Genomic DNA, 25,109 nt, shown 5'->3' on the forward strand with positions numbered 1-25,109 from the left:
TTGGCAGGGAGAATTTCACCTTGCCATTTAATCACCCAGGAATAGGGAAAGAACAAGGGTCTGGAAGGCCCAATTCTTTAGCAGGCTCTCCAATGTTTTTTTTTGGCAGACCCCTAGCCAACCCCTTCCTCTTTCTGGGTCTCAGCTTCTCCATCTGTAGGGGGAAACATGCTCCTAGTCGTGATGTTCTGTGACCCTATCAGGTGCAGAGCTCACAATCTCAGCTGTTCTTTAGCTCACAATTTTTTGTACCACTGGAGAGAGGCCCCCTTTCTGACTGCTCGAGCCTGGGCAAGTACAGAGTTCTTTAAAATACAAGAGTGAAGGAAGGAACTGCCGCTGGAAAGTAGAAAATCTATGTGGACCTCACCCTCCTCCAAGAGTGACACACAGTAACAATCAAGCAAACAGTCCTTCCCTGCATATTATTAAGGAATTTACACATACACAGGAGAAAGGCAACCAGGCATTGTGGTTCCCACACGTGAAATCTTTTAAGCAAAGTTTCTTGTTTGAATTTTCAAGTGGGGCAAACAATGGCTGAGAGGAAAGCTGGCCAGGCTCTCTGCCTCACACACCTGGAAATGGGTGGGCAAATAAAACACCTGGATACGCGGCATGAAAAAGTGATTGGCGGATTGGAGAAGGGAAAGGAGATAGGGAGCTGTTGATGGGATAGCAATTTTTTTAAAATATAAGAAAAACTGGCAACAGTTTTAGACTGTTGATAAATTAACTCCTCTCTGTTATACACCTCAACTAAAAACAAACAAACAAAAAAATGCCCAGAGCAGATAGGGAGAGGGTGGGAAGCAATATCCACATGTACACACACACAAGCAGTGCACAGATAAAGCTCTGCATCCCCACAGTGGGGCTGGTCCTCCAGCCAGGGAACCAGATCTTGCTGATGGCAGGGAGGATGGTGGCAGGGATGTTCATCTGTATGGGACCTTCATAAAGTCTTTGGTGCTAATAAAAGCTGACTGAGCAGCGAGTCCTGAAGCCCAGATCCAGAAAGCAACTCAGGGGCAAAGTGGAGTAATATTTTGCTCATCCACACAGGAAGGGGCTTGCCTCACCCCAGGGCTAGGGTCAACCTGATCCAAGACCCAAGGAGTCTCTAATTTGATTGCAGGGACTTTTCATTCCCATAAAGTGTGGGAACATGATACCTCTCTTAAAGCAAAACTTTAAACACTTAGAAATAGCTATTAACACATATAGAAGAATCTCTACACCCTCCCCTTTGCCTAATGCACAATGCCACAGACCTTTCCAAGGGTCTGAAAAGAGGTTCGACCTTGAGGGAAGGTACTGAAAGGTGTGCACATTTTCCCTGTGGTTCAAGTGCCTTCTACCAACAATTTCTAAGGTGCTGGTGCCAGGAAAGATAGGGGCTGTGGCTGGAGAGGAAGTCGAATGGCTAGGGGACATGAACAACATAAAGCAACAGAGAGGTCTGTGTGTTTGGGAAGTGGATGGGTTGGGCAGGATGCCAAACCCCAAATGACTTATTGAGCAATTTCTAAATCAAATAGAGGTAGGAAAAGGGGATGGAGGGGAGGAGAGGTGAGGAAAGAAGAGAAGGGGGGAGAGCAAAGGCTAAGGAAAGTGGCAGCCATACAGGTATTTTGCTTTTATTTCCACATCTGAGGACTCAGAGTCTGGTTTGCTGCCTGTCCATTTCCACCGCTCATTGACTGTCCATAGTTCATCATGCCGTTGGCTCCATAGAAGTTCATCCCAGCCATCTGCTGGGTCATCTGGAAGGGAGAGAGGGAGACTTCAGTCTAGGCTGTGGGCATGCAGCCAGTTAGTGCAAAAGGTTGTGATGTTAGGCTTCTTGGCTTACTTCTGTATTACTTTCTCTGATTCTTTTCAAACTCCTTCTACAATGAGTTTTCATTCTCCTAGCTGTTTCATATCTTTCTTCAATGTCAAATATATTTTGCAGCTGAATCTATTCAATTTCTTTATTTCTAAGATAACTTTATATTTTTCTTTGATTTCTTTCCTGAGTTCAGTAAACTTTCATTTCAAAATTTCTGTTTTGTCCATTTTGGTTCTAAGTTTTGAACTTCCAATTCAAGCTATTTTGTCTTATCTGCAAATGTTAAGGACATTCTCTTCAGGTTGGTGAACTGTTTAACAGTTTTATTCTGCTTAATGACTTTTTTTCCATTAAAAAGAGTTGATACTTTATTTAAATGAAATTATGGATTTTTTTTGCATTTCTTTTTTTCACCCACATTTTTATTGGTAAATTATAGTTGTACATAATAATGAGATTTGTTGTTACATACTCATGCATGCACATAATATACAATATAATTTGGCCAATATCACTCCCCAGCACTTCCCCACTCCCTCCCTGACTTCTACCCCTTGGTTCCTTTCCTCTACTGATTTCCCTTTGATTTTCATGAGATCTACCCTACCATTTTTTTTTCCTTTTTCCTTTCTAGCTTCCACATGAGAGGAAAACATATGTCCCTTGAGCTTCTGAGTTGGACTTATTTTGCTTAATGTAATGGTCTCTAGTTCCATCCTTTCCTGCAAAAGACATAATTTCATTTTTCTTTATGGCTGAATAAAATTTAATTGTTTATATATACCACATTTTCTTTATTCATTCAGCTAATAATAGACACTAGGCTGGTTTCATAGCTTGGCTACTGTGACTTGTGCTGCTGTAAACATGAGCATGCACATATCACTGTAGTATGATGACTTTAATTGGATAAATACTGAGGAGTGGTGGGTCATATGGTGGTTCCAGGCCTAGTCTTTTGAGGAAACTCCATACTGATTTCCATAGTGGTTGTACTAATTTATAATTCCCACAACAGTGTAAAAAAGTTTTCCTTTTCTCCACATCCTCTCCAGCATTTGTTATTTGTATTCTTTTTTTCTTTTGTAACTTTGTTTATTTTTATGTGGTGCTGAGGATTGAACCCAGTGCCTCACATGTGCTAGGCAAGTGCTCTACCACTAACTCATAACCCCAGGCCTATTATTGTATTCTTGACGACTGCCATTCTAAACTGGTGTGAAAATGAAATCTCAGTGTAGTTTTGATTTGCATTTCCCTAATTGCTAAAGAAGATGTTGAACACTTTTTCATATATTTGTTGGTCATTGTATTTCTTCTTTTGAGAAGTGTGTGTTTAATTCATTGCCCATGTATTATTTGGGTTATTTGATTTTTTCTGGTGTAAAGTTTTTTGAGTTCTTTATATATCTAATATTAATCGTCTGTCAGAAAAGTAGCTAGCAAAAATTTTCTCCCATTCTGTAGGTTCTCTCTTCATATTCCTAATTGTTTCCTTTGCTGTGTAGAAGCTTTTTAATTTGATGCTATCTCATTTATTAACTCTTGGCATTATTTCTCTGATTTTAGGAATCCTACCGAGAAAGTCATTGCCTATGCTTACAGTTAACTCTATGTTTCTTTTTGCCTCTATGAGTTGCTTCTGATCTAATTCCTAAAGTTTGATGCATTTTGAGTTGATTTGGTGCAGGTGAGAGATGAAGATCTAGTTTCATTCTTCTACAATACAGATAACTAGTTTCCTCCCAGCACTATTGTAAAAAGGACTGTCTTTTCTCCATGTATGTTTTTGGCACCTTTGTCAAGAATCAGATGACTGTAGATCTGTGGGTTTGTCTTTGGGTTCTTCTATTCTGTACCATTGGTCTGTGTGTCTGTTTTTTATGCCAGTGCCATGCAGTTTTTTGTTACTACTGCTCTGTAGCATAAGTTGAAGCCAGGTATTGTGATGCCTCCAGCATTGCTTTTTGGTTTATAGAATTGCTTTGGTTATCCTAGGTCTTTTAATCTTCCAATGAATTTTAGGGCTGTTTTATTCTAGCTCCTGTGAAGAATGTCATTGGTATTTTGATAGGGATTGCAATGAATTCTGTATATTGCTTCTGGTAGCATGGCCATTTTAACTATTAATTCTACTTATCTTAATGACTTTTTAAGAGAGAATTTTCATTACCTGAATGTTTGAGTTTCATTTTCTATTTTCTTCTCATAGTAGTTTTGTTTAAATGTCACCTGTCATGTTCTGTTTATTTTTGTAGTGCTTTATTTTTCCAAATCATCAGTAACATAGACAGGTATGAGGATTTAGGAAAGCTTACTAGGTTTCTGAGTTCAAGAGCACCCTCTTCTGTTAATTAGTGAAATAATCATTTTGGGAAGAAGGATAATATCTTCTGATTTTGTAATTATCTTTTCCACTTCAAATGTTGTTTCCTTCCTTTCACTTCAGGTCTCCAAAGAGTTCTTCCTTCTTCTAAGTCATTGCCTATCTCCCAGTTACGTAATTCTTTTCCAAGGCTGCAACCTATAATCTAGTATTTCAAATTCCTTATTTTCAATTCTCCCTCAGACTGTTCTCAGTATGTCTCCATCAGGGTAGGTCTTTCTCCTCTGGGGGTGATTTTTGTCTGTGCTCTGTCCATTATAGGCCCCTGCTTCCTCTCCGCTTCTGCATCTCCTCTATGATGCTTACTCTGCGGATTTGGGGTGTTCTATGCTAATGTCATGTCATTTGAAGCCTGTAATAATGGTAGCCATGGGCTACAGGTAATTTTTATTTCTGTATTGTCTTGTCTATGTAAGTCTTTCTGGTTTTGTTTTGAGATGGGGTGGACTCAGATTTAGACAGTTACCCTTATTTTACAGGAAATAAGAACTTAGGAAACCTGACTCTAGGTAGGCCTAGAAAAAAAAAAGGCAAATCTAAGAATGTCTCTCTGGCATTATCTCACTTACATGGAAGGATTCAAGGGGTAAGGGAAAGGTGCAAAGTGAATAGGCTTGAGGAAGGCTCAGAAGACTGATATCAGATTAAATGGGGCAGCTCACCTGAGTGAGGTTCCACTGCAGCTGCTGAGCTGGCTGAACCCCATACATAGTCTGGGGCATAGCTGCCATCCCTGCCATGTAGCCAGCCTGCTGGGTGGTCATCATCCCATTCGGCACACCCATCATTGATGCCTGCATGCCACCCATATAGCCTGCAGGCATGGCCATGGGGGCAACCATTCCAGAAGCTCCAGGCTGAGCTACCATGCCTACTGGTGGGGGCATCATGCTCCCCATGATGCTGTTAGGAGGTGTAACCCCAGGGAAGCTGGGGTAGGCTGTGGGATATGCCATCTGAGCAGGAGCCATGAACATTGCTGCCAAGAAAACACACATCAGTCTATTAAAGAGGAAAGGACACAAAGTTAGCCTAAATTCTCACTAGCTACTCTTTTCCAGTTAGAATTTTTCAAAAAACTACTCAACTCAGAATGCTGTTTTACATAGAAAAGCAGTTAGAGAGATTCTCTACAAGATTTGCTATGGTTTACCAATGGGGCGCTGACCTGGCCACTTCTCTTTTAGAGGTCTTGATTCAGACTTCACAGAGGTGTGACACCAGACCCCACAGAAATATGAGTTATATTAATATGTCTGCTAATACTCTGTGCCTTCACCAGTAATGTCAGGCTTGTTTCCTATATGATGCTCCAGTCCCCAAAGCAAATGCCCCCCATCACAACACAAAACTCCTGCATGTATATCCTCCCGTCTCTTGTACCCCATGTCTCTCTGTAACTCCATGGACACTACCTTGGGCAGGCATTTGAGGCGTCTGGGATCCATACAGTGAGAGGATGGAGTCCTTAGAGAGTTGTTTCTTGCCTATTTCTTCTGATTTGCTCCCTGGCTCCGGAAACAGGTTCAGATTTTCAGGAACAGATCCAGCACTCCCAGCAGTAGGCATGGAACCTACAACCTTAGAGCACAGAGGGTAGGGGGAGAAGTGGAATAGTCTTCATGGGGGTCTCTTTAAGGACCTCCTTCACTTTGTGCTGCCTCTATCATTTGCAATAAGAATTCATGGTTCGGGCTTGGGGTGTAGCTCAGTGGTAGAACACTTGCCTAGCACATGTGAGGCACTAGGCTTGATCCTCAGCACCACGTAAAAATAAATAATAAAATAAAGGTATTGTGTCCATCTACAACTAAGAAGAAAGAAAAACATTTTTTAAAAAAATTTATGGTTTATCTAGGTATGGTGGTGCACCTCTATAATCCCAGCTGCTTGGAGGGCTAAGGCAGGAGGATCACAAGTTTGAGGCCAGCCTGCGTAACTTAGTGAGATCCTGTCTCTAAATAAAATTTAAAAAGGAGCCAAGCACAGTGGCACGTACCTGTAATCTTAGCAACCCAGGAGGCTAAGGCAAGAAGATTGTAAGTTCAAGGCCTGCCACAGCAACTTAGCAAGTCCCTAAGCAACTTAGTGAGACCCTGTCTCAAAATAAAAAATGACAAAGGACTGGGTATGTGGCACAGTGGTAAATGACCTCTGATTCAATCCTTAATGCCCACCCCTACAAAAAAAAAAAATTTAAACAGGGCTGGGAATGTGTGTGGATTACTGGTAGAACACTTGCTTAACATATGTGAGGCCCTGGGTTCAATCCCCAGTACTGCAAATAAAAAGAATTCACGGCTCACATCAGACATTTTTACCATAAAAATATGTGAATATACATAATAGCTAAGCTCTGGTTTAATTCTGCATTATTCAGAAAAGCCAAATGATTAGTAGGGGAAAAAAAAAAAACAATCCACAAATGATGTAGCACAGAGAACTGGGTTTAGAGCCATGTAGACATTCACTCATTGTACAGCCAGAGACTGGTCACATAACTTTCCTGAACTAATGTTTGCTCATCTGTAAATTATCTATTTTGTGGGCTTCTGGTGAAGGATTGAAGTTATTAATGGAATATATAAAAATGGGATATATCAAACTCCTGGTTATTCCTGATACACAGAAGGCATTCCATAAATGGCAGCCATTAACATATATCCACAACACCCTAGCGGGAACTCGGTTGAGGAGCTGACCTAAATTATTAGCCTTTACGACCTGACAGACCTTTGATAGAAGTTCACTCAAAGTGCCACCCTTGTGGGGTAGAAGACAAAATAGTATGAACAGTGAACTTAGACTGTGACAGAGATGATACAGTGTCAAGGGAAGAATCAAGAAAACCAAATTCCACCAAGAATTATGGCTTGGTTCCATGATTTAGCTATCACCCTTTCTGGAATATCCTTTTATCCTGAGAATCCTAAAGACTCACCTTTCTGGAAACCGAAGATGGGGATGGAACAGAGGCCAAAAGATCTAAATCCTTCTCTAGTGTATTGCTGGTCTTACTATTTGTAATGGAGCAGGCCACAGGAGCATCTAGAAACAGAGATCAAAGTCAAAATGTAGCACTGCTTACACCTTCCTTCTGTTCCAGACAACAAGTAGAAAGAGAAGGCCTATAAGCTCTGTCATGGACCTAGAAGTCTAGTCTTCAGTTAACTTAGATAGGCCTTCTCAGAGGAGGCCCCACCCCACATTCCCAAGAAAGCTCTGGGATAGACTAATAAGCATAGGCAGCAGAACCTCAGGCCTGATTGCTATATCAGCACCACCACTGGGGGGCTGGCTGGCTCTATCCTGGCAATTTGAAGAAACAGTATATAGGATTCATTTTCAGAGAAAAATAAAAGGTAAAGAAATTAGAAGCCTCAGCAGTCAATAACCTAAGTCAACAGTAGAGGACTTTGTTTAAATACAGCCATCAATGTGGTGAGAGGTTGGGGAACAGGTTTTCTTTCTGAAAGGGGCAAAATCACTAAATCAATATTTCGAGGGAAGAAGGACCACAGAGTAACAGTCCATCTCAGAAATTGGTTGCACCTGAAAAAACCAAGGGTGAAGGCAGGAAGTAGAGTACAGGGAGGTGGCAAAAAGGTCAAAGGTGCTGTTAGGTGGAACTACAACACATAATAGCATTTAGTATATGTCAAAATAGCACTAAGAGCTTCAGAGGCATTATATCACTTAATCCTTCCAACAACACCTTCGAAGTAGAAACTTAACCATCCTCAGGGCCAGATTAGGAAAGTAATATTCAGAGATAATTACTCCAGGTCACATATATATCAAGTGACACAGTTGGGATTTGTCTTTAAAACCATGCTCTTAACCACTACACTGTATTTTTGCTCTGAAAAATGTCCTACTAAACCCTTACAGCAATGGTTCAACTTTAACATAACAGGAAAAAGAGGAGAGAACAATCTTAGTGAAGAAGACACAAATGAGAGTCCCAGTCTTCCCAGGGTCAGTAATAGAATTTATCAAAATACGTAAGAATGTGGGAACTGGCAAGTCTAACTCTTACCAAGGCCCAACAAATCCATGACAGGCGCGGTGGATTTCGGCGAACTTTTCCGAGGTAGCTGTGAATCTTCTTTTTTCTGTGGCTAAAGTGAAAATATGTTATAAAAATAAATCAGCAGGTGTTTTTGAACTCTTTTTTCCCTCTCTCCACTATAAAGTCATAGGTATTCTTGTGGTACAGTTGCTATTATTCAAAGAAACAAAACTCAAGAAGTGCTGGGAAGCTTGAGTACATAAGCCAAACCTGAAGTTAAAATAAAGAATTATCTGTGCTTGGTTAGCTTCTGAAACCAAGACAACCATTGAGCAAGGGTTCTAACAGAAATAGCAGTTTTAGGTCCCAGGAAAAATCAAGGATAAAGGTAGCTATCTGATTGTACAACAAATTTTCCAGTGGTTAAAAAACCGTCTACTTTAACACTAAAGGGAGATTAGTTTAAAGATGACTTAATTCACTCTGCCATCATCACTAATGACTGTGTCCAGACAGTGCAATTCACAATTGTGATAAAGGAGTCTTCCTTACCCAATAGTAAAAAGTCCTCTCTCCCAAGATTCCAAGCTCTTATATTCAGAGTATCTACTACTAGAGCCACAGTAGTCATGTGGAAAAGGAAATTAGTGCATCCTAACTTCTGGACTGTTCCTAACTGCAAAAGGAAAATGAAGCACATGAGGTCTAACAAGGACTACTATGGAGTTAGCATCTGCTCAGAAGCTGCCATGCAGCCATGTCATTCTAGCATGGAACATGGCTTATGCTTAGGTGAGACAGATGCAGTTTCCAAGCTTCCATCTAGCTTCAAAGAGAACACTTCAGGCAACAACAGGCAATGGGCAAGAAGCAGAAATGGCAGTAGGTGATCTGATCTAAATGTGAAGCCCCTTACTCCAGGTACAAAGGTACAATATGGTATCAAACCCACCTGCCTGCCATGAGGCCCCTCCCTCCATATATAAACACACACTTGATCAATCACATAGGGCAAGGACTTTCCCACTTACCATTTTCACTTTCTCAAAAACAACAGGTTCCATTTTTTTCTCTGGAGCTGGTTCACTTCCTCTTTTCCACTTGTCATCCTTCTCTTTCTAGAAAGATTTGACAAGACAATGAACACAAGCCCCATGGTGACTAATAATTCAATAAACTATAATCCTAAATGTTCACAAAGGACACCAAAAGTCCCTAATGAAACAATTAGGGAATTCTAAAGAAAAAAGAAAAAAAAAACTATAGTATCTTCATTAGGGTGTCCTGCATGAGTTGCCTGTATAGAACCAAAAAGCATGTCAAAAATAAAATATTAGGAAATCCCTCAGTTTTTGTTACTTTCAGAGGCAACTTTATAATACTTTCGCAAATTATAAAGTTACTGGTCACATTTTAACATCAAATAAACACCTAACTGGAAAAGAGAACCACAAAATAACCTTAAGAATACAGGTATGTTGGGCTGGGGTTGTGGCTCAGCGGTAGAGGACTTGCCTACCATGTGTGAGGCACTGGGTTTGATACTCAGTACCACATAAAAATGTAAATAAAATAAAGGTATTATGTCCATCTACAACTAAAAAAATTTAAAAAAAAGAATACAAGCATGTTTGTCAAGAATACAAACAATAAGCTGGGTGCAGTGGCATATACCTATAATCCCAGTAACTCAGGAGGCTAAGGCAGGAGGATTTCGAGTTCAAACCCAGCCTCAGCAACTTAGCAAGGTCCTGAGCAACTCAGTGAGACCCTGTCTCTAATAAAATATATATATATATATATAATATATATAATATATATAATATATATAATATATATAATATATAATATATATAATATATATATTATATATATATAATATATATATATAATATATATATATATAGGGCTGGGGATGTGGCTTGGTGGTTAAGCACCCCTGGGTTCAATCCCCAAAAGCAAAAGAATACAAATAATAATAAATACTGGAGAGGATGTGGGGGAAAAGGAACACTTATACAGTGTTGGTGGGACTGTAAATTAGTACAACCACTATGGAAATCTGTATGGAGATTCCTCAAAAGACTAGGAATGGAACCACCATATAACGCAGCAATACCTCTCCTTGGTATGTACCCCAAAGAATTAAAAGCCAGCACACTATAGTACTATATGCACACCCATGTTTAGAGCAGCAAAATTCACAATAGGTGAACTACAGAAATATCCCAGTGGATAAATGGGCAAAGAAAACAGTATAAGCATACAATTCAGTCACAAAGAAGAATGAAATTATGTCATCTTCAGGAAAACTGATGGAACTTGAAAGCATGGTGCTGAGCGAAATAAGTGAAACCAGCACTCTTACACCATGCTGAGAAGACAGTGTAAAATGGTACAACTTTTGGAAGTACATCGGTAAAAGTATGAAGAGACAAGTATTGAAATTATCTGACCTAGATAATACCATATCTTGCAATGGATCTTAAGAAAATAATCAAAACTATGAAAAAAGTTACTTGTACTAAGATATTCATCCCAGAATTATTTATGCTAAAGAAAAACTTAAATAGCCATCTTTATATCACAGAAGGGAATAGTAAAAGAAACTGATTTGCCTAATCACTAAGAAAAGATATTCAATAAGTAACATAGAAATGTATGCTGTGTTATGTATAACAGAAGTCAAGTGGAATAAAAATAAGAGACATTATACATAACTAGCTTTTGGAGAGTTTTGGGGGTTTTTTTGGTGCTAGAGATCGAACTCAGCACCATGAGCATACTGGCAAGTGCTCTACCACTGAGCTACATTCCTAGCTCCCATATTAGATTTTAAGTCTCCTACACAGAAAAAAAGGAGATACACCAAGATGATAATCGTTAATAAAGATGGTGAGAATAAGCCAGGCATGGTTGCACACACCTGTAATCCCAGCAGCTTAGGAGGTTGAGGCAAGAGGTTCAAGAGTTCAAAGCCAGCCTCAGTAACTTAGTGAGGCCCTAAGCAACTCAGTGAGATCCTGTCTCTAAATAAAATACAAAAAAAGGCTGGGGATGTGGCTCAGTGGTTAAGCACCTCTGGGTTCAATCCCTGGTCTCAAAAAAAAAAATAAATAAATAAAATATGTGTGAAATTTTCATTTTAATATTCATATTTTCTGTAAAAATAATTTGATAATCATGACACATACACTTTTTTTAATATATAGTATGGCATTTTAATACAGAATATTTCTTGATGTTGAAAATGCTTTATCTATTAAAAACAGATACTTGGCTAAGGATGTGACTCAGTGGTAGAGCACTTGCCTAAGCATGTACAAGGTTCAATCTCCAGCACCACAAAAACAAACAAAACAAAACACCACAGAATTCTCATTTCAAAAGCCAGTCTCTTTTTGCTTGAACTTAAATGTTCTCACTTAGCAAATTCTTGGCATAAAAATCTTCAATAAGAACATAAAAATTAAGCACATCAAATAAAAAAATTCTGAAATAGTTTTTTGGTAAACGGGAGGCATTTCCTTTCCAAGAGAAAACATCCAATAAGTAAAAAGGCTTGTTTTCATGGGTATGGTAGGCTAGCAATGTAATTAGGAACACTGAATGACTGTCTTCACACAGCAAGCCTTCCCTCCTCCTCCATCCTCTGAATTACCTCAGATACTCTTTTCTCACCTCATCTGATTTTATATTTCAGGAATAATGAAGAGTTTGGCAGACAGACCATAGTTTTCTACAAATAAAAGGAAATGTGTGTACTTTAGTTCTAAACCCTTTTTGATGATGCTATCCGAGCTATAGTTGTTCACTGGGTTAATTCCTTCTTAGAACAGTTAAGATAACTGACAAATCTTTTTTCTGGATGACTGTGAAGTAAGAGTCCTTCATATTAAGATAGGAAGGAATTACTTTTTCCCTAACTACATGTAACACCTTGTACTTACCTGTAAGCCTGTGTTGAAATTCACCTACTAGTTAACACCCCTTTCACACAGCTTCCAAAGATCAATCTGGGGCTGGTTCCAACTAAATTAAGTTTTAATTACCTGGAAGGGCTTTGAGAGCCCCATGCAAACTTAGTGATTCCACTAGCTACTCTATCATCCACTAAAATAAATAACTAGAAGATAGATAGGAACTGTGCTAGAACTGGTGAATCCCAGACTATATTTTTATAGTTAGAGAAACAGTTAATTATTCCTAAAAGAATTTACTATAGAATCTTGTCAAGGCTGTTTAAACATCTGAATGGTCATATTTATTGCTTCTCCTTAGTTTCCATTATTCAGGCATATTTTCTTCTTCCAGAAATCATGTTGCATTTGCTTCTATGTGTTATCACACACTGTTTCAGGCCCTAACCATTCCTTGGATGAATGTGTACTTGAAAACTGGTAGTCAATCTCCTTCTGAAAGGGAAGAAGAAGAGGTTCCACTGACCATCAGACCACCAACACACTGGTCATTAGCAGGTAATGGGGGAATTATATGTTGGTCAAACTGAAAGAAACTGGTGATTTAATTATACCTGCTTCTGTTGACTTCACTTACAGAAGAAAAAAGTATATGTGTGTCCATATATACTGATATATATACACACATACTTGTACATGCAAATTATTCTACTTAACCTACTATGCCCAAGGTGTCCACTTCAAGAAATAATTTGGAACTAAGAATCACTAATATCTTCTAAATACAGAACAATGCAGAGAATTCACTGGTGGTTTGTCCTCCCCATCGCTGAGGCAAAAGTTTGTTCCATGATATCTAACGGTCTTTACTCAGTAACTGGCTTTTTTCTACTTTTGCATTTTTAATATTTTTAGTTATAGATGAACATAATAACTTTATATTATTTATGTTTTTAATGTGGTGCTGAGGATCAAACCCAGTGCCTCACACTTGCTAGGCAAGTGCTCTACCACTGAGCCAAAACCCCTGCCCTACTTTTGCTTTTTTTAAGTGATGGTTTTATTTATTTATTTTTTTTTTATTTATTTTTTTTTTTTGCGGTACTGGGGATCGAACTCAGGGCCTTGTGCTTGGGAGGCAAGCACTCTACCAGCTGAGCTATCTCCCCAGCCCTAAGTGATGGTTTTAGAATAGTTTGGCAGCAGTTTGTCAAATTCTTCCCCAGCCTGATTAGTAAGCAAATAACACATTATGAATAAAACCTGAAAGATTTACAACCAACCCTAAAAGCATTGATGTCCAGACTTCGGTCCATGTATTTCTTCTTCTCATATTTGTCTCGAATAAATCCCTCAACAGCTCTGCAAAAAGCTTATTAAGGATGAATCAAATAAGTGTATCTTAGAGTAAGAACATAAAAGGTTAATCTGTATCCCACAAAGTATTGTTCTCCTCTTGCCCTCCTGCATTTCCCTACAACTCCTGCCTCCTCAAACAGTTTCCCTGACCAAAATCTTGAAATGTTATGCCTTCTTCAGGCTACTACAGGGAATCATCATTGCCTATGATTTCTCTTTAAAGTGATGACAGCAGCAAGTGGAATTAACCTTCACACTGTCATCAGAGGGGCCTGTGGTTGATCTAGGATACTGGGGAAACAATCAATTATCTCTTTTAAAGCCCTTAGATGAACAGACTTCAAGCAAAAGCAACTATGTCCTCCTCAAAAATATAAACACTTGTGCCCCATTGCCAGGTCCTGATCAGTGGGTCTTCTACAGGGTCCCAAATCTACATTTAACAGGTTCTAGCTACAATCACCAAAAAGCAAACTCTAAAAGTGGTCTACAAACTACACTTTGAGAAGCACCACCTTCATAAGATTTGGTTTTACATCTAGGTGCTGTCCCCTGTTGAAGAGATGGATAAAGAACATTATTGATAAGCTGGTCAACAAAGGTTAATTCTTTCACACAAGACAGAAGAACACAATAAAAATGAATGACAGTTTTGCTGAATGCCAGGGTTCAACAGAGCATAGTAAACTATTCTTCTTATCAAACAATAGTTTCAGTAACCCAAAAACTAGCAGAGAAGTCACTTTATGGAAGAACTCACGGTGAAATCACTGCAGTTTTAATTCCTGATTCTTCCCCATCTGAAACTACATATAATTCCAACATCGGCAAGAAGACATGTACTTTTTCTGTCTTGATTGCAGGAGAGAAGAAAACCCATGCCTTTAACTAATCCAAATGGAGATGGCCCCCTCAGGTCAAAGGCTTTGAGTTTTGTCTAACTCTCCCAAACATCAAAGTATCACCAGCCTTCTAAATTGCTCCAGAAAAGATACGGGTCTATCTGAGGTCGCCGAAAAGTCTCAGGAAGGTATGCTTCATAAAGTCGGTTTGCCTTTCCATTGCCCATCTCTTGCATGCACTGCAATCAAAGAAAATGTAGAAATGGGGAATGTCAGATTGGGAAAGAAAAACTTCTCATCCAATACTTTAGTTGAAGAACCAATCTAAAGGGTGACAGAACCAAGATTTAAACCTGTGTATTCTGGTTTCCAATCCAGTATTCTTTCTATCCTACTAGGAATTCCAATCACTTGCCCCCACAGACTCCCCTCTCCATGGGTACCTTTTATGGAAAGATTTGTCTGCCAAGATTCATTGAATTCAGTAATAATTCAAGATGTTATTTGAAATTCCAAGATGCATAGCTAACAATCAAAATGTCTACTTGGCAGGCAATAATGGGTGTTACAATTCTGAGCTTATGCTATTAGTTAACCTATTCAGCTTTATTAACAAGTCAATGTGTGTTTCCTACTAGGCTTGGGTTTTTTTGGGGGGAGAGTGATAGGGGGTACCACGGATTGAACCCAGAGGTACTTAACCACAGAGACACTTCCCAAGCACTTTTTATTTTTTATTGTGAGACAGGATTTTATTAAATTGCTTAGGGCCTTCTACCTTGCTGAGGCTGGCGTCAAACTTGTGATCTTCCTGCCGCAGAGTCTGGAGCTATTGGGATTACATGGTGTGCGTCACCATGGCCAACTCCCATTAGGCTTTTCAAAAGGAACCCTTAACAACTGTGAAAGCTAAATCCTAAGAGTTTTCTAAATCTTCAAATTCACAGATACCTCCATGATACATAATTTCCTTCATAAAATACAGTAAGGTATAATTAAAAATGCAAGGAGGAGGAGGAGGAGAAGAAGAAGAGAATAACAACAACTTATATTAATTAAAGCACTTCAATGTAAAAAGGGAACAAAAAATAATGAAGTTACATCAAGAATGCAGATCTTAGGCCAGCTGAACTCATTAATTCAAGTCACTACCAGACCACCAAGCTAATGGTAAATAAGATTTTAGCAATAAAATATTACTATAATTCTATGATTTTGGATGGTTTTTATTTTGTTGTTTTGTTTTTGCAGTGCTGGGGATTAAACGCAGGGGAAGCACTCCCAGTCCAGAAGGTTTTTGGTTTTTTTTTAAGTGAATGTCTATACATAAAACTACAAAGGTTAGACATGCAAATGCCAAGGGTCTTAGAAAGTAATCCAAAGATCCTTCTTAATACCTTCAAGGACACATGGGGACCTAGACTGTAGAGTATATTTTAAAATAAGTAAAATAAAGGCATCTTAACCCGGCGTCTTAAATAGAAATATTAAAAGTTCCTCTATTAAGGTACAAAAATTTGAGATAAATATTTAACAAATAAAATTTCCCTTATCTTCATCTTTGTGCCCAGTTTGACTGACACTCATCTGGAACTACTTTTACATAGATATATGGGAGCAGCAAACTCTCTCAATTGTGTAAGTACCTGAATCTGTTCTTGAGTCCACTGGTCGAGGTTAACTGATTTTACCCTGGATATGTGCACCCCCAAATTCCTGTGGATTCCAGCACATCGAATGCAGATAAACACGCCAATGTTCCAGGAGGCCCATCGTGGCCCTGTGAAGGTCAGGAACAGGACAGTCAAGTCAAATTACAACAACATTCAAGGCCCAAGATGCCAGAGTTAGACTATCAAGCAAAATTTCTGCTAAAATGAAAGTGAAAGAATATTGACCACAATCATCTACTAGATAACTTGGTTCATCCCTCCATGGATCAGCTTTTTTTTTTTTTTTAGTGTAAAAATTTTAAGTGTAGAGTACAATAGTTTTTAGTATGTTCACATAGTCATATAATGATCATACTAATTCCAGAATATTTTCATTATCCAAAAGAAATTCCAAACCCATTAGCAGGTACTCCCACTACTCCCAACCATTACTTCCCAGTCCCTGGCACCCAGAGACCTACTTTCTGTCTTGATGAATTTGCCAATTCTGGAATTTAATATAAATGAAATTATATGACATGTGGGCATTTAGGCATGGAACAGTTTTCAACACTGATAAGTGTTGAAATGCAAAATTACAATATGCTGCCACTTACATAAAGAAAAATCCTGGGAGAGCAGTGCAAAGTATGACACATTCTATTTAGCCTGGCACATTACATGAACAGTCCTCCCCCAAGAGACTCTGCAAGGTGCTGGGCCTGGAATCAGTTTTCCAACTAGGAAAAAAGATACAGATATGGCATGCCAGCCCAAGGTTCAACCTGAAATGGAAAACTCTGTTTATCCTCTCATCCCCTGAAGGCCTATAAAATATGCATCCACATTAACTTAATAGGATCCTTAATAAGATTCTTGGGCTGATGTCCCCACTTCACCCAACTACAGAATTATCTAGATTCAAAACTGTCAAATATTTAGATGCTTTTAGATGTAATTATTTAGATGCTTATTAGAACAAAAGAAAAATCTCAGAAACAAATTTTAATAAACTTACAGAATCTCCCATCCCCTGCCAACTTCGCTCACCCTAATAATCACTCTGGAAAATTCTCAAACCTCTCTTCATAATTTTTATACAGGGGGAAAAAGTGACTTACTTTTTACATGACACCTATCAAAGACATACTGAAAATCTGAAATATTTCCTTTTCCATTTTTCCACAGAAAATATGCATGATGTTAAAATCAGAGGTTGCAATAAAGAGATGAAAAGACACTAATTGATTTTCTTCACAGATGAACAGGACCTGTTTGGAACATGACTGCAGTTCTATAGGTGGGACATAATTATTTGGTTAGCCTGTGGCATTTGACAGCACTTTCAATGAAGGAATGCTAAACTCCTGTGTCAAAAACCATTCATATAAATTTGAATCCATGATTATTACAAATAATACAATTTTTTGACAAACAGCACTCATTTACTATGACTAATAGTACAAATAAATATATGAAGGCTCAAATTCTCCTTATCGCCACCAGGTGGTGTTCTCTGCCTGAAATTTTACCCAATACCTTCTCTCTTTTTTTTTCCCCCAGTGCTGGGGATGGAACCCAGGGCCTTGTGCTTGCGAAGCAAGCACTCCACCAACTGAGCTATATTCCCAGCCCTCCAATACCTTCTCATTACTATCTTTTTTTTTTTTTAAGTTTTCCATTTTTGTATTGTAGATGGACAGAATGCCTTTATTTATTTGTTTATTTTTATGTGGTGCTAAGGATCAAACCCAGCACCTCACACATGCTAGGCAAGTGCTCTGCCACTGAGCTACCGCCCCAGCCCCTCATTGCTATTATCTCAACAGGCTAAGATCTATCTTCTACAAAGATCTTTAATCTGCTCAGATTCCTAGATGGATTTGCAGTCAGTTTTCCATGTAACTAGTAAACATGAAGATCACATACTTGTCTTCAGGTAGTGGGGTGTTTTAAAAATGAAAAATGAAAAACCTGAGCAAATATTAATGAGGCTTCCTGGGATGTTATATATCTATTTTTAGTAATAGTTTTCAGAACTCTGATTAGATCTTAGTTATATAAGATTTAAAATGGGACCAAAAGTTAATATTTCATGTTTCTTTAACATTTTTCCTTTGCTCTAGATTCTATAGGCTAGAACTCATGATAAGATAGTTAAAATGTACTTGTTCGCTAACAAAGTCAAAGGTCAAAAATACTCATTAAAAGATAGCTGTGGAAATATAAAGAAGAATAAAATTATGGCATTTGCTGGCAAATGGATGGAACTGGAGACTATCATGCTAAGTGAAATAAGTCAGTCCCAAAAAACCAAAGGCTGAATGTTCTCTCTGATACGTGAATGCTAACATAACAGTAAGGGCTGGAGTGGTGGCGGAATAGATGTTCACTGGATTAGACAAAGCAGAATGAAGGGAAGGCGGGGTGGGAATAGGAAAGACAGTAGAATGAATTGGACATAACTTTCCTATGCTCCAGTGAAACTCCACTTCATGTACAAGTACAAGAATGGGAAGTAATACTCCATGTATGTTTAATATGTCAAAATACATTCTACTGTCATATATAACCAACTGAACAAATAAAAAATTAAAAGTTAGCTGTGGAGGACTTGGGGGTGGAGCTCAGTGGCAAAGCACTAACCCAGCACATGGGAGGCCCTAGGTTCAATCCCCAGTACTACCAGCTAAAAAAAAAAAAAAGGCCAACAGAAGTTAGCTATAGAATGTTATGCTGTTTGCTTCCTGGCCCTAAATCCGGAGAAGGCAATTCCCACTCACCTAAGCCACTGTCACAGTGAGGAATTTCTTTTTTTTTTTTTTTTTTTTTTTTTTGCGGTGCTGGGGATCGAACCCAGGGCTTTGTGCTTGCAAGGCAAGCACTCTGCCGACTGAGCTATCTCCCCAGCCCAAGGAATTTCTTTAGATCCTCCAGAGTATTTAGTCTTTTTGCCCCTGAGGTATGCGAGACTAGGAAGTGATGCTCTGGAGCCCCTGACCAGGCCTCAGCACAGAAATACCTCAGCAAATGTCCTTTCATGAAAATCCAGATAAGAGCCTACTGTGCCCTGTACACCTCTCCCACCCTCGCCACACAGCCATCACCTGACATCCCTCCTACAATATTTTCCCAGTGAAACAGTGACACTTCTATCCCAGATACCCAGTCTTTTCTAGTTGTGAGTCATTAGATTTATTAGTCAATAACTGCATGATCCATAAAAGGTTCTGAAATTGAAGAGGACAAAAAATACGAGACAAAAGTTATTTATGGGTTGGGTTTAATTGCTAATCTGAGGGGTAGAGGGAGACAGTTACTTTTATGGCTAAAAAAGTGGGTAAGTGGTATATGATTAAAAGTATAATATGAGCTGGGCTCCAGCTACTTGGGAGGGACAATAAAGAATGAGAGCTACATATAAGAACATAGTATAGAATGAGGTTTCCAAAACCCACTTTCCATTCAACTTTATTGATATGAGTCCAGTAAATCATTCATACATATATCCTAACACTCTATGCAACACTACAGATGGGAATGAGTTCTGGTCCTAGAATATCAAAACCAAAATTGACTATATATCAGAAAGAAGAAATTTACCTAATGAATCTAATATCTTCTTTACTTTTAAACAAATTTTATTGTGCATATTGAAGGTATAGACCATGATTATGGTATAGATTATGGTAAGATGCATATATAATAAAATGGCTACTTTAATGGAATGGACATACTTTCAGTTTTCTAGAAAACATGAAATTCTAAGCAGCCTCTTTTACCCCAAAATAATCTGCAAACACACTACCCAAACCCCTACCTGTTCCCTTTCTCAGCTACATGCCCCCTCTCTGCCCTTATGCCCATGCCCCCAACTATGCACACAAAGGAAGAAGGCCCAGAGCTGCCAGATTTAGTGGAGGGAGCTAGGATTCCACAGTATATGCACTGCTGCTGCTAGGTCAGCCTACTAACATCTAGTGAACTTGCAGAGATAAATCAATTGTTTGCTACATATTGGTTATGATAATCAAAGAGAAAAAAAACAAAAGGTATTTTGAAATTGAAAATGAAAAGAGATTCTGAGAGGCAATATTCCAAATAATTCTGAAAGCAAAAAGGATAGATAAATGAAATAAACTAGTAGTGGCTGATTAACACAACACTAGAACAAGGTCACAGCTGAGTGAACATATTCAATAGGACCCTAAAAGCAGGCTCAGGAAGCATTAAGCAATGTTAAAATTAACATGTGGCCACTCTGCAAAAAGAAAGCAGTGAAAATTAGGAAAAGTATATGGATTTGATTGATTAGTTAAGAAACTGGGCCTGGAGGGATAGCTCAGTGCTAAAGAACTTGCCTAACATACTCCACATTCAAGGCCTTGGGTTCAATTCCCAGCACTGGGGGGAAAAAAATCAACTGTAGAAAGCACCAGCCCGGTGACTGGTTACATATATTTTGACTTGGCATCATCATGGAGCTACTGAAAAGTTCTTAAACAGGCAGGATGCTGAATGTATTATGGAAACTTCCAGAAACTATCGATTTCTGCTAGACATTCCCATCTCTCACCTATAAGCATTAATTCTCTTAAGTGTGACTTACTGAGTTCTTAGGTCCCAGGTACCCTCTCAGCTGAATACTAAGGCTAGAAAGGTAGAGACAATAAAGATGAGATTCTTCATTCAGGGGGGAAAAAAGCTTTCAGATTAACAACTAATTGGTCTCCAGATTCCCACCAGAATAATCTATCAAAAACAAATCTGTACAAAGGAAGACCTCTGAGTATGTCTTCTGTGTAGTCTCACACACAGAGGTAAAAATGTAAATTGGTGCAAATTTTCTGCATAGCATATTTCAAACTGAACTCTCAATCTCTTGCCAAAAAATCTGCTCTTCCTCCATTCTTCTCCATGTTCATAAATTACACTCCCACCCATTGAATGCATCAGTCATAAATTTTTTATTTAAAAAAAATTTTAGTTGTAGATGGACACAATACCTTTATTTTATTTATTCATTTTTATGTGGTGCTGAGAATCAAACCTAGTGCCTCACACATACTAGGCAAGCACTCTACCACTGAGCCACAACCCCAGCCCCATAAATTTAAACACCATATATGGAACCTCTCTCTCCTTCAACTCCTATATAACCAAGACCAAAATATCTGTCAAACCAGTCTTCTCTCCATCTGTATCACTATTTCTCTGATCTAAAATCACCAAACTCTTTTGAACCAGTGCAATAATCAAATGTCTCTCCACTTTTGCCTTCTCTTCTCCCCCACGGTGAAACCCAAACAACCAATTTGAGTTTTTCAAGAATCTAAAGCCATGTTGTCACTCTGCTGCTTAAAACCCTTCTATATTACTCGGGAGTGGAGGTAGGATGATCACAAGTCTGAGACCATCCTGGGCAACAACTTAGTGAGACCCCATCTCAACAACAATACCCTTCTATAGAAGGTTTCTTTCTTTTGGTGTTGGATTAAAGAAAAAAAAAAAATCCTTAAGACATGGAGATCTCTAGCCCATGTCTATAGGACAGCCCCAGACTCTCAATTCCTGTGACACAGTCCTCTTTCATTTCCTCTAGGCACCAGCATGCTGCCTCTTAGGCTTCTGACCTTTGTTCATGCTGCTCCCATCCCTATAAAGCTCTTTCCCTAACACCATCCACTACTTGTAACCTGGTAAATTTCCATATATCACAAGGGTCTTAGCTGAAATGTTTCTTCCTCAAAGGAGCCTTTTCCATGGCCTCACATCTGCAAATTATAATCATTTTTCCATACTTTCGTTTGCTTTTTATATTTTAGTTATGGAAATTTTCAAACATAAGAGCAGAGTAGAGTTAACCACCACCTTCAGGCTATATCACTAAAAGATAAGGATTTTTAAAAGTTATGAACTTTCATTGGTCCTTTACTTTTTCTTTCCAACTTGTACCACATTTATATTTATTTGTGTAACTTTGGCATTTCTTTCCCACCAAATGACAAACACCACAAGAACTGAGACCAGATCTATGACATTCACTGCCATTCCTGGAGCTCAGCAAATTCTTTGACCCCCACCACTTGTAAAAATTCATCAAGGTAACAACAGTTCAGGTACATAAAGAAATATGTCAAAATGTTCATTATTATATCTATAAAAATCAGAAATAGCAAGGTGTGGAGCTACATATCTATAATCCTACCTACTTGGGAGGCTGACACAGGAAGATGGCAAGCTCAAGGCCAGCCTGGCAACTTAGTGAGACCCTGCTTCAAGATAAAATTTAGAAGGCTGGACAGAAATTCAGAGCTTGCTTATTAGCATGTGTGAGGTCCTGGGTTCAATTCCAAGTACTAGGAAAAGAAAAAAAAGCAGAAACAGCAATATTGCATAAAGGAATTATGATATCACCATACCTTAGGGAAAAAAAACCTGTAGTTCTCTATTTGATAAAAATATCTCGATGATATATTAATTTTTTAATTCAGTATTAAAACTTTATACATGAAACAATTTTACTTCTGCTTTAAAATATGAACAAATATATATGTATACACAGGAAAAATATCTAGAAGAATATATATAAAATGATAAATGCTATTATCTCTGGGAAATGGGATTTTGTATGTTTATATATGCCCTAAATTGTATGCACTGAGCTTGTATTAACTTTGTAATGAGAAATAATGGTACAGAATTTTAAAGACAAAACAATACAATACTCCATGGCTCCTTACTGATTGAAACTCTTGAACATGACACATAAAGCTTATGAAGAGTCTGTGATTTGCACATGCTGAGCAAGTCTTCATTCTGAAATGTGCTCATACACTCATACCTCTTTGCCTATACCATTCTTCCTACCAGGAATGGTTTTCTCCTCCATTCCTTACTTTGGAAACTTTAAAACCCAGTCCAATGTCACCTCTTCTGTGAATCCCTCCCATGGAATAAATCTTGACCTTCTCTATGGCTAAAAGTCATCTGTATGCTTTGTTCTTCTAGTAATATCTTATTAAACTTAGCTATTTATAGGTCTCTCTTGCTCTAAGCTCTAGACAAACTTTAAGCTCTAAAAAGCAAGAACCACGTTCCTCATCATTTATTCCAAATATTTAGCACAATGCTGGCAAACAGATGAGGCACTCTAAGCAATTGTTAAATGAATTTGACAATGAGCAACATCAAAGTGTATAATTTTTTTCTGTTTTGAAAAATGAAGACAGATCTGGGCACATTGGCACATGCCTGGAATCCAGCAACTTGGAAAGCTGAGGCAGAAGTATCACAAATTCAAGGCTAGTCCAGACAACTTAGTGAAACACTGTCTCAAGAGGCTGGGGTTATGTATGGCTCAGGGGTAGAGTGCTTGCCTAGCATGTGTGAGGCACTGGGTTCAATTCTCAGCACCACATAAAAATAAATAAATAAAGGTATTATGTTCACCTACAACTAAAACATATATTTTAATATATATATATACATATACATATATACATATATATAAATAAAATGAAGGTACTGTATCCACCATCTACAACTAAAAAAAAAAAAGTAAAAAAGTCTGGGAATGAAGTTCAGTGTTAGAGCTCTAACCTAGACCTCTAGCCTAACATGAGCAAGGCTCTGGTTTCCATCCCTAGTACCAGCAAAAAAAAAAAAAAAAAAAAAAAAAAAAAAAACATGAAGGAAGAAGTAGTTTTCAAACACCTCAAAGGCTAAGCATTCACAAAGAAGAGGGATGAGTTTACTTTGGTGAAATTTCAAATGCAGACTTGGCACCAACGAGTAGAAGTTGATTTTAGCATACTCTGGGGGAAATTTTTCTAACAATTAAGGTTGTGTGAAAACAAATGCAATATATCCAGAAACAGTAAAATCCGAATAGGGGCAGAGGCTAGGTAATCAACTCTCTGGGCTATAGAAAAATGATTCCACATAGTAAACTGGGGAACAATGAGTCTTCTGGTTCTTTCCACTACTACAGTTCTAATTGATGATTTGTAGGTAATTTTTAGGCCCCTTCCTGATTAACATTCAATGGCGCTGAAAATGCAAAATGAGATAATCAATTTATGAAGATTTTAGGCACTAATGAACCTAAAACAGTTAATCAATTTAGCTTATGAGCCTGGAATTGGCATTGAAAAATGGTTTAAATATGACATGTACATGAGGAAGAACCTACATCAAACTGATTTTAAAATAGAGGTGAATTCTCCTTGACTTAGTCTTCTATTAACTCTGCACAAAATTTGGGAGCCAAAGTTTAAAAAAAAAAAAGCAGTATTTATGAGTGAATCTAAGGCCAGTTACCTCTGTTCCACTCCTTATATGCCTCCATTCTCTGACTCACTGCAAAGAACACCCAGAAACACCAGTACCATCTTGGAGAAGTTTAGGCCTGCTGAGAGGTATGTTTACTAGCCTATTTCCATCTGTACAAAAGGGAATTCATCTAGTTCCCTATTCCAAAATAACAATAAACAGTAAGTAAAAACTTTTTAAGGAACCATGAGACCAAACTAAGGGCTTGCTCAATCAACCTCTGCTCTCAGAATGCTCTGCAAGAGAAGTCCTTTCCATCTGTGCCACCTTGCAAGAAAGTTGTTTCCATTTGTCAGAAACACTATCCACATTCACACATTTGGGGGGGAAAAAGCAGAAGTTAAGTTCTCTAATGTTCAAACAAAGCAAACTAAAATATTTCAGAGATTGATTAAAGAAAAAAGATTAATAATACTAAGCTAAGGTATTTACAATCTGAGGTGGGAGGTTAGGAATGTAGCTCAGCAGGAGAATACTTGCAACTTTTGTGTGAGAGAAAGAGAGAGAAGAAAGAAGGAAGGAAGCAAGGAAGGAAGTAAATCAAACAGAGGTAGAAAGAACCTTAAAAGCCATTAGGTCCAACCTCTAAGTGAATGCAGGAAATCCTTCTACAGGGGACCACCAGATTCATGGAACGCTAGATCAGTTAGGAACCATTTCAAAAGGTAGTTGGTTCTACCACTGGACAGAAAAGATTAGTAGAGAGGCATCCCTTTGGCTGAGTACCATTAATCTGAATTCCTGTTGTTTCTATCTCCTGACACTGTTTT

At 38.3% G+C, this 25,109-nt stretch overlaps 1 protein-coding gene across 2 annotated transcripts in view; it reads right to left on the bottom strand.

The window, feature by feature from the left end:
* Positions 1 to 406: 406 nt before the first annotated feature.
* Positions 407 to 25,109, bottom strand: part of Smap2 (small ArfGAP2) — a 43,402-nt gene continuing 18,699 nt past the window's right edge. For both annotated transcript variants that reach the window (XM_047524031.1, XM_047524035.1), the window contains 9 exons: positions 16,000 to 16,133; positions 14,507 to 14,592; positions 13,436 to 13,514; positions 9,264 to 9,350; positions 8,260 to 8,341; positions 7,162 to 7,268; positions 5,636 to 5,801; positions 4,883 to 5,199; positions 407 to 1,766 (listed from right to left, as the gene is read on the bottom strand). In XM_047524031.1, coding sequence (XP_047379987.1) covers positions 1,641 to 1,766; positions 4,883 to 5,199; positions 5,636 to 5,801; positions 7,162 to 7,268; positions 8,260 to 8,341; positions 9,264 to 9,350; positions 13,436 to 13,514; positions 14,507 to 14,592; positions 16,000 to 16,133 — 1,184 coding nt within the window. In that variant the 3' untranslated portion in view covers positions 407 to 1,640. The remainder of the gene's footprint in view (positions 1,767 to 4,882; positions 5,200 to 5,635; positions 5,802 to 7,161; positions 7,269 to 8,259; positions 8,342 to 9,263; positions 9,351 to 13,435; positions 13,515 to 14,506; positions 14,593 to 15,999; positions 16,134 to 25,109) is intronic.

Source organism: Sciurus carolinensis, chromosome 1 (assembly GCF_902686445.1).
Source record: "Sciurus carolinensis chromosome 1, mSciCar1.2, whole genome shotgun sequence".
Taxonomy (NCBI): domain Eukaryota; kingdom Metazoa; phylum Chordata; class Mammalia; order Rodentia; family Sciuridae; genus Sciurus; species Sciurus carolinensis.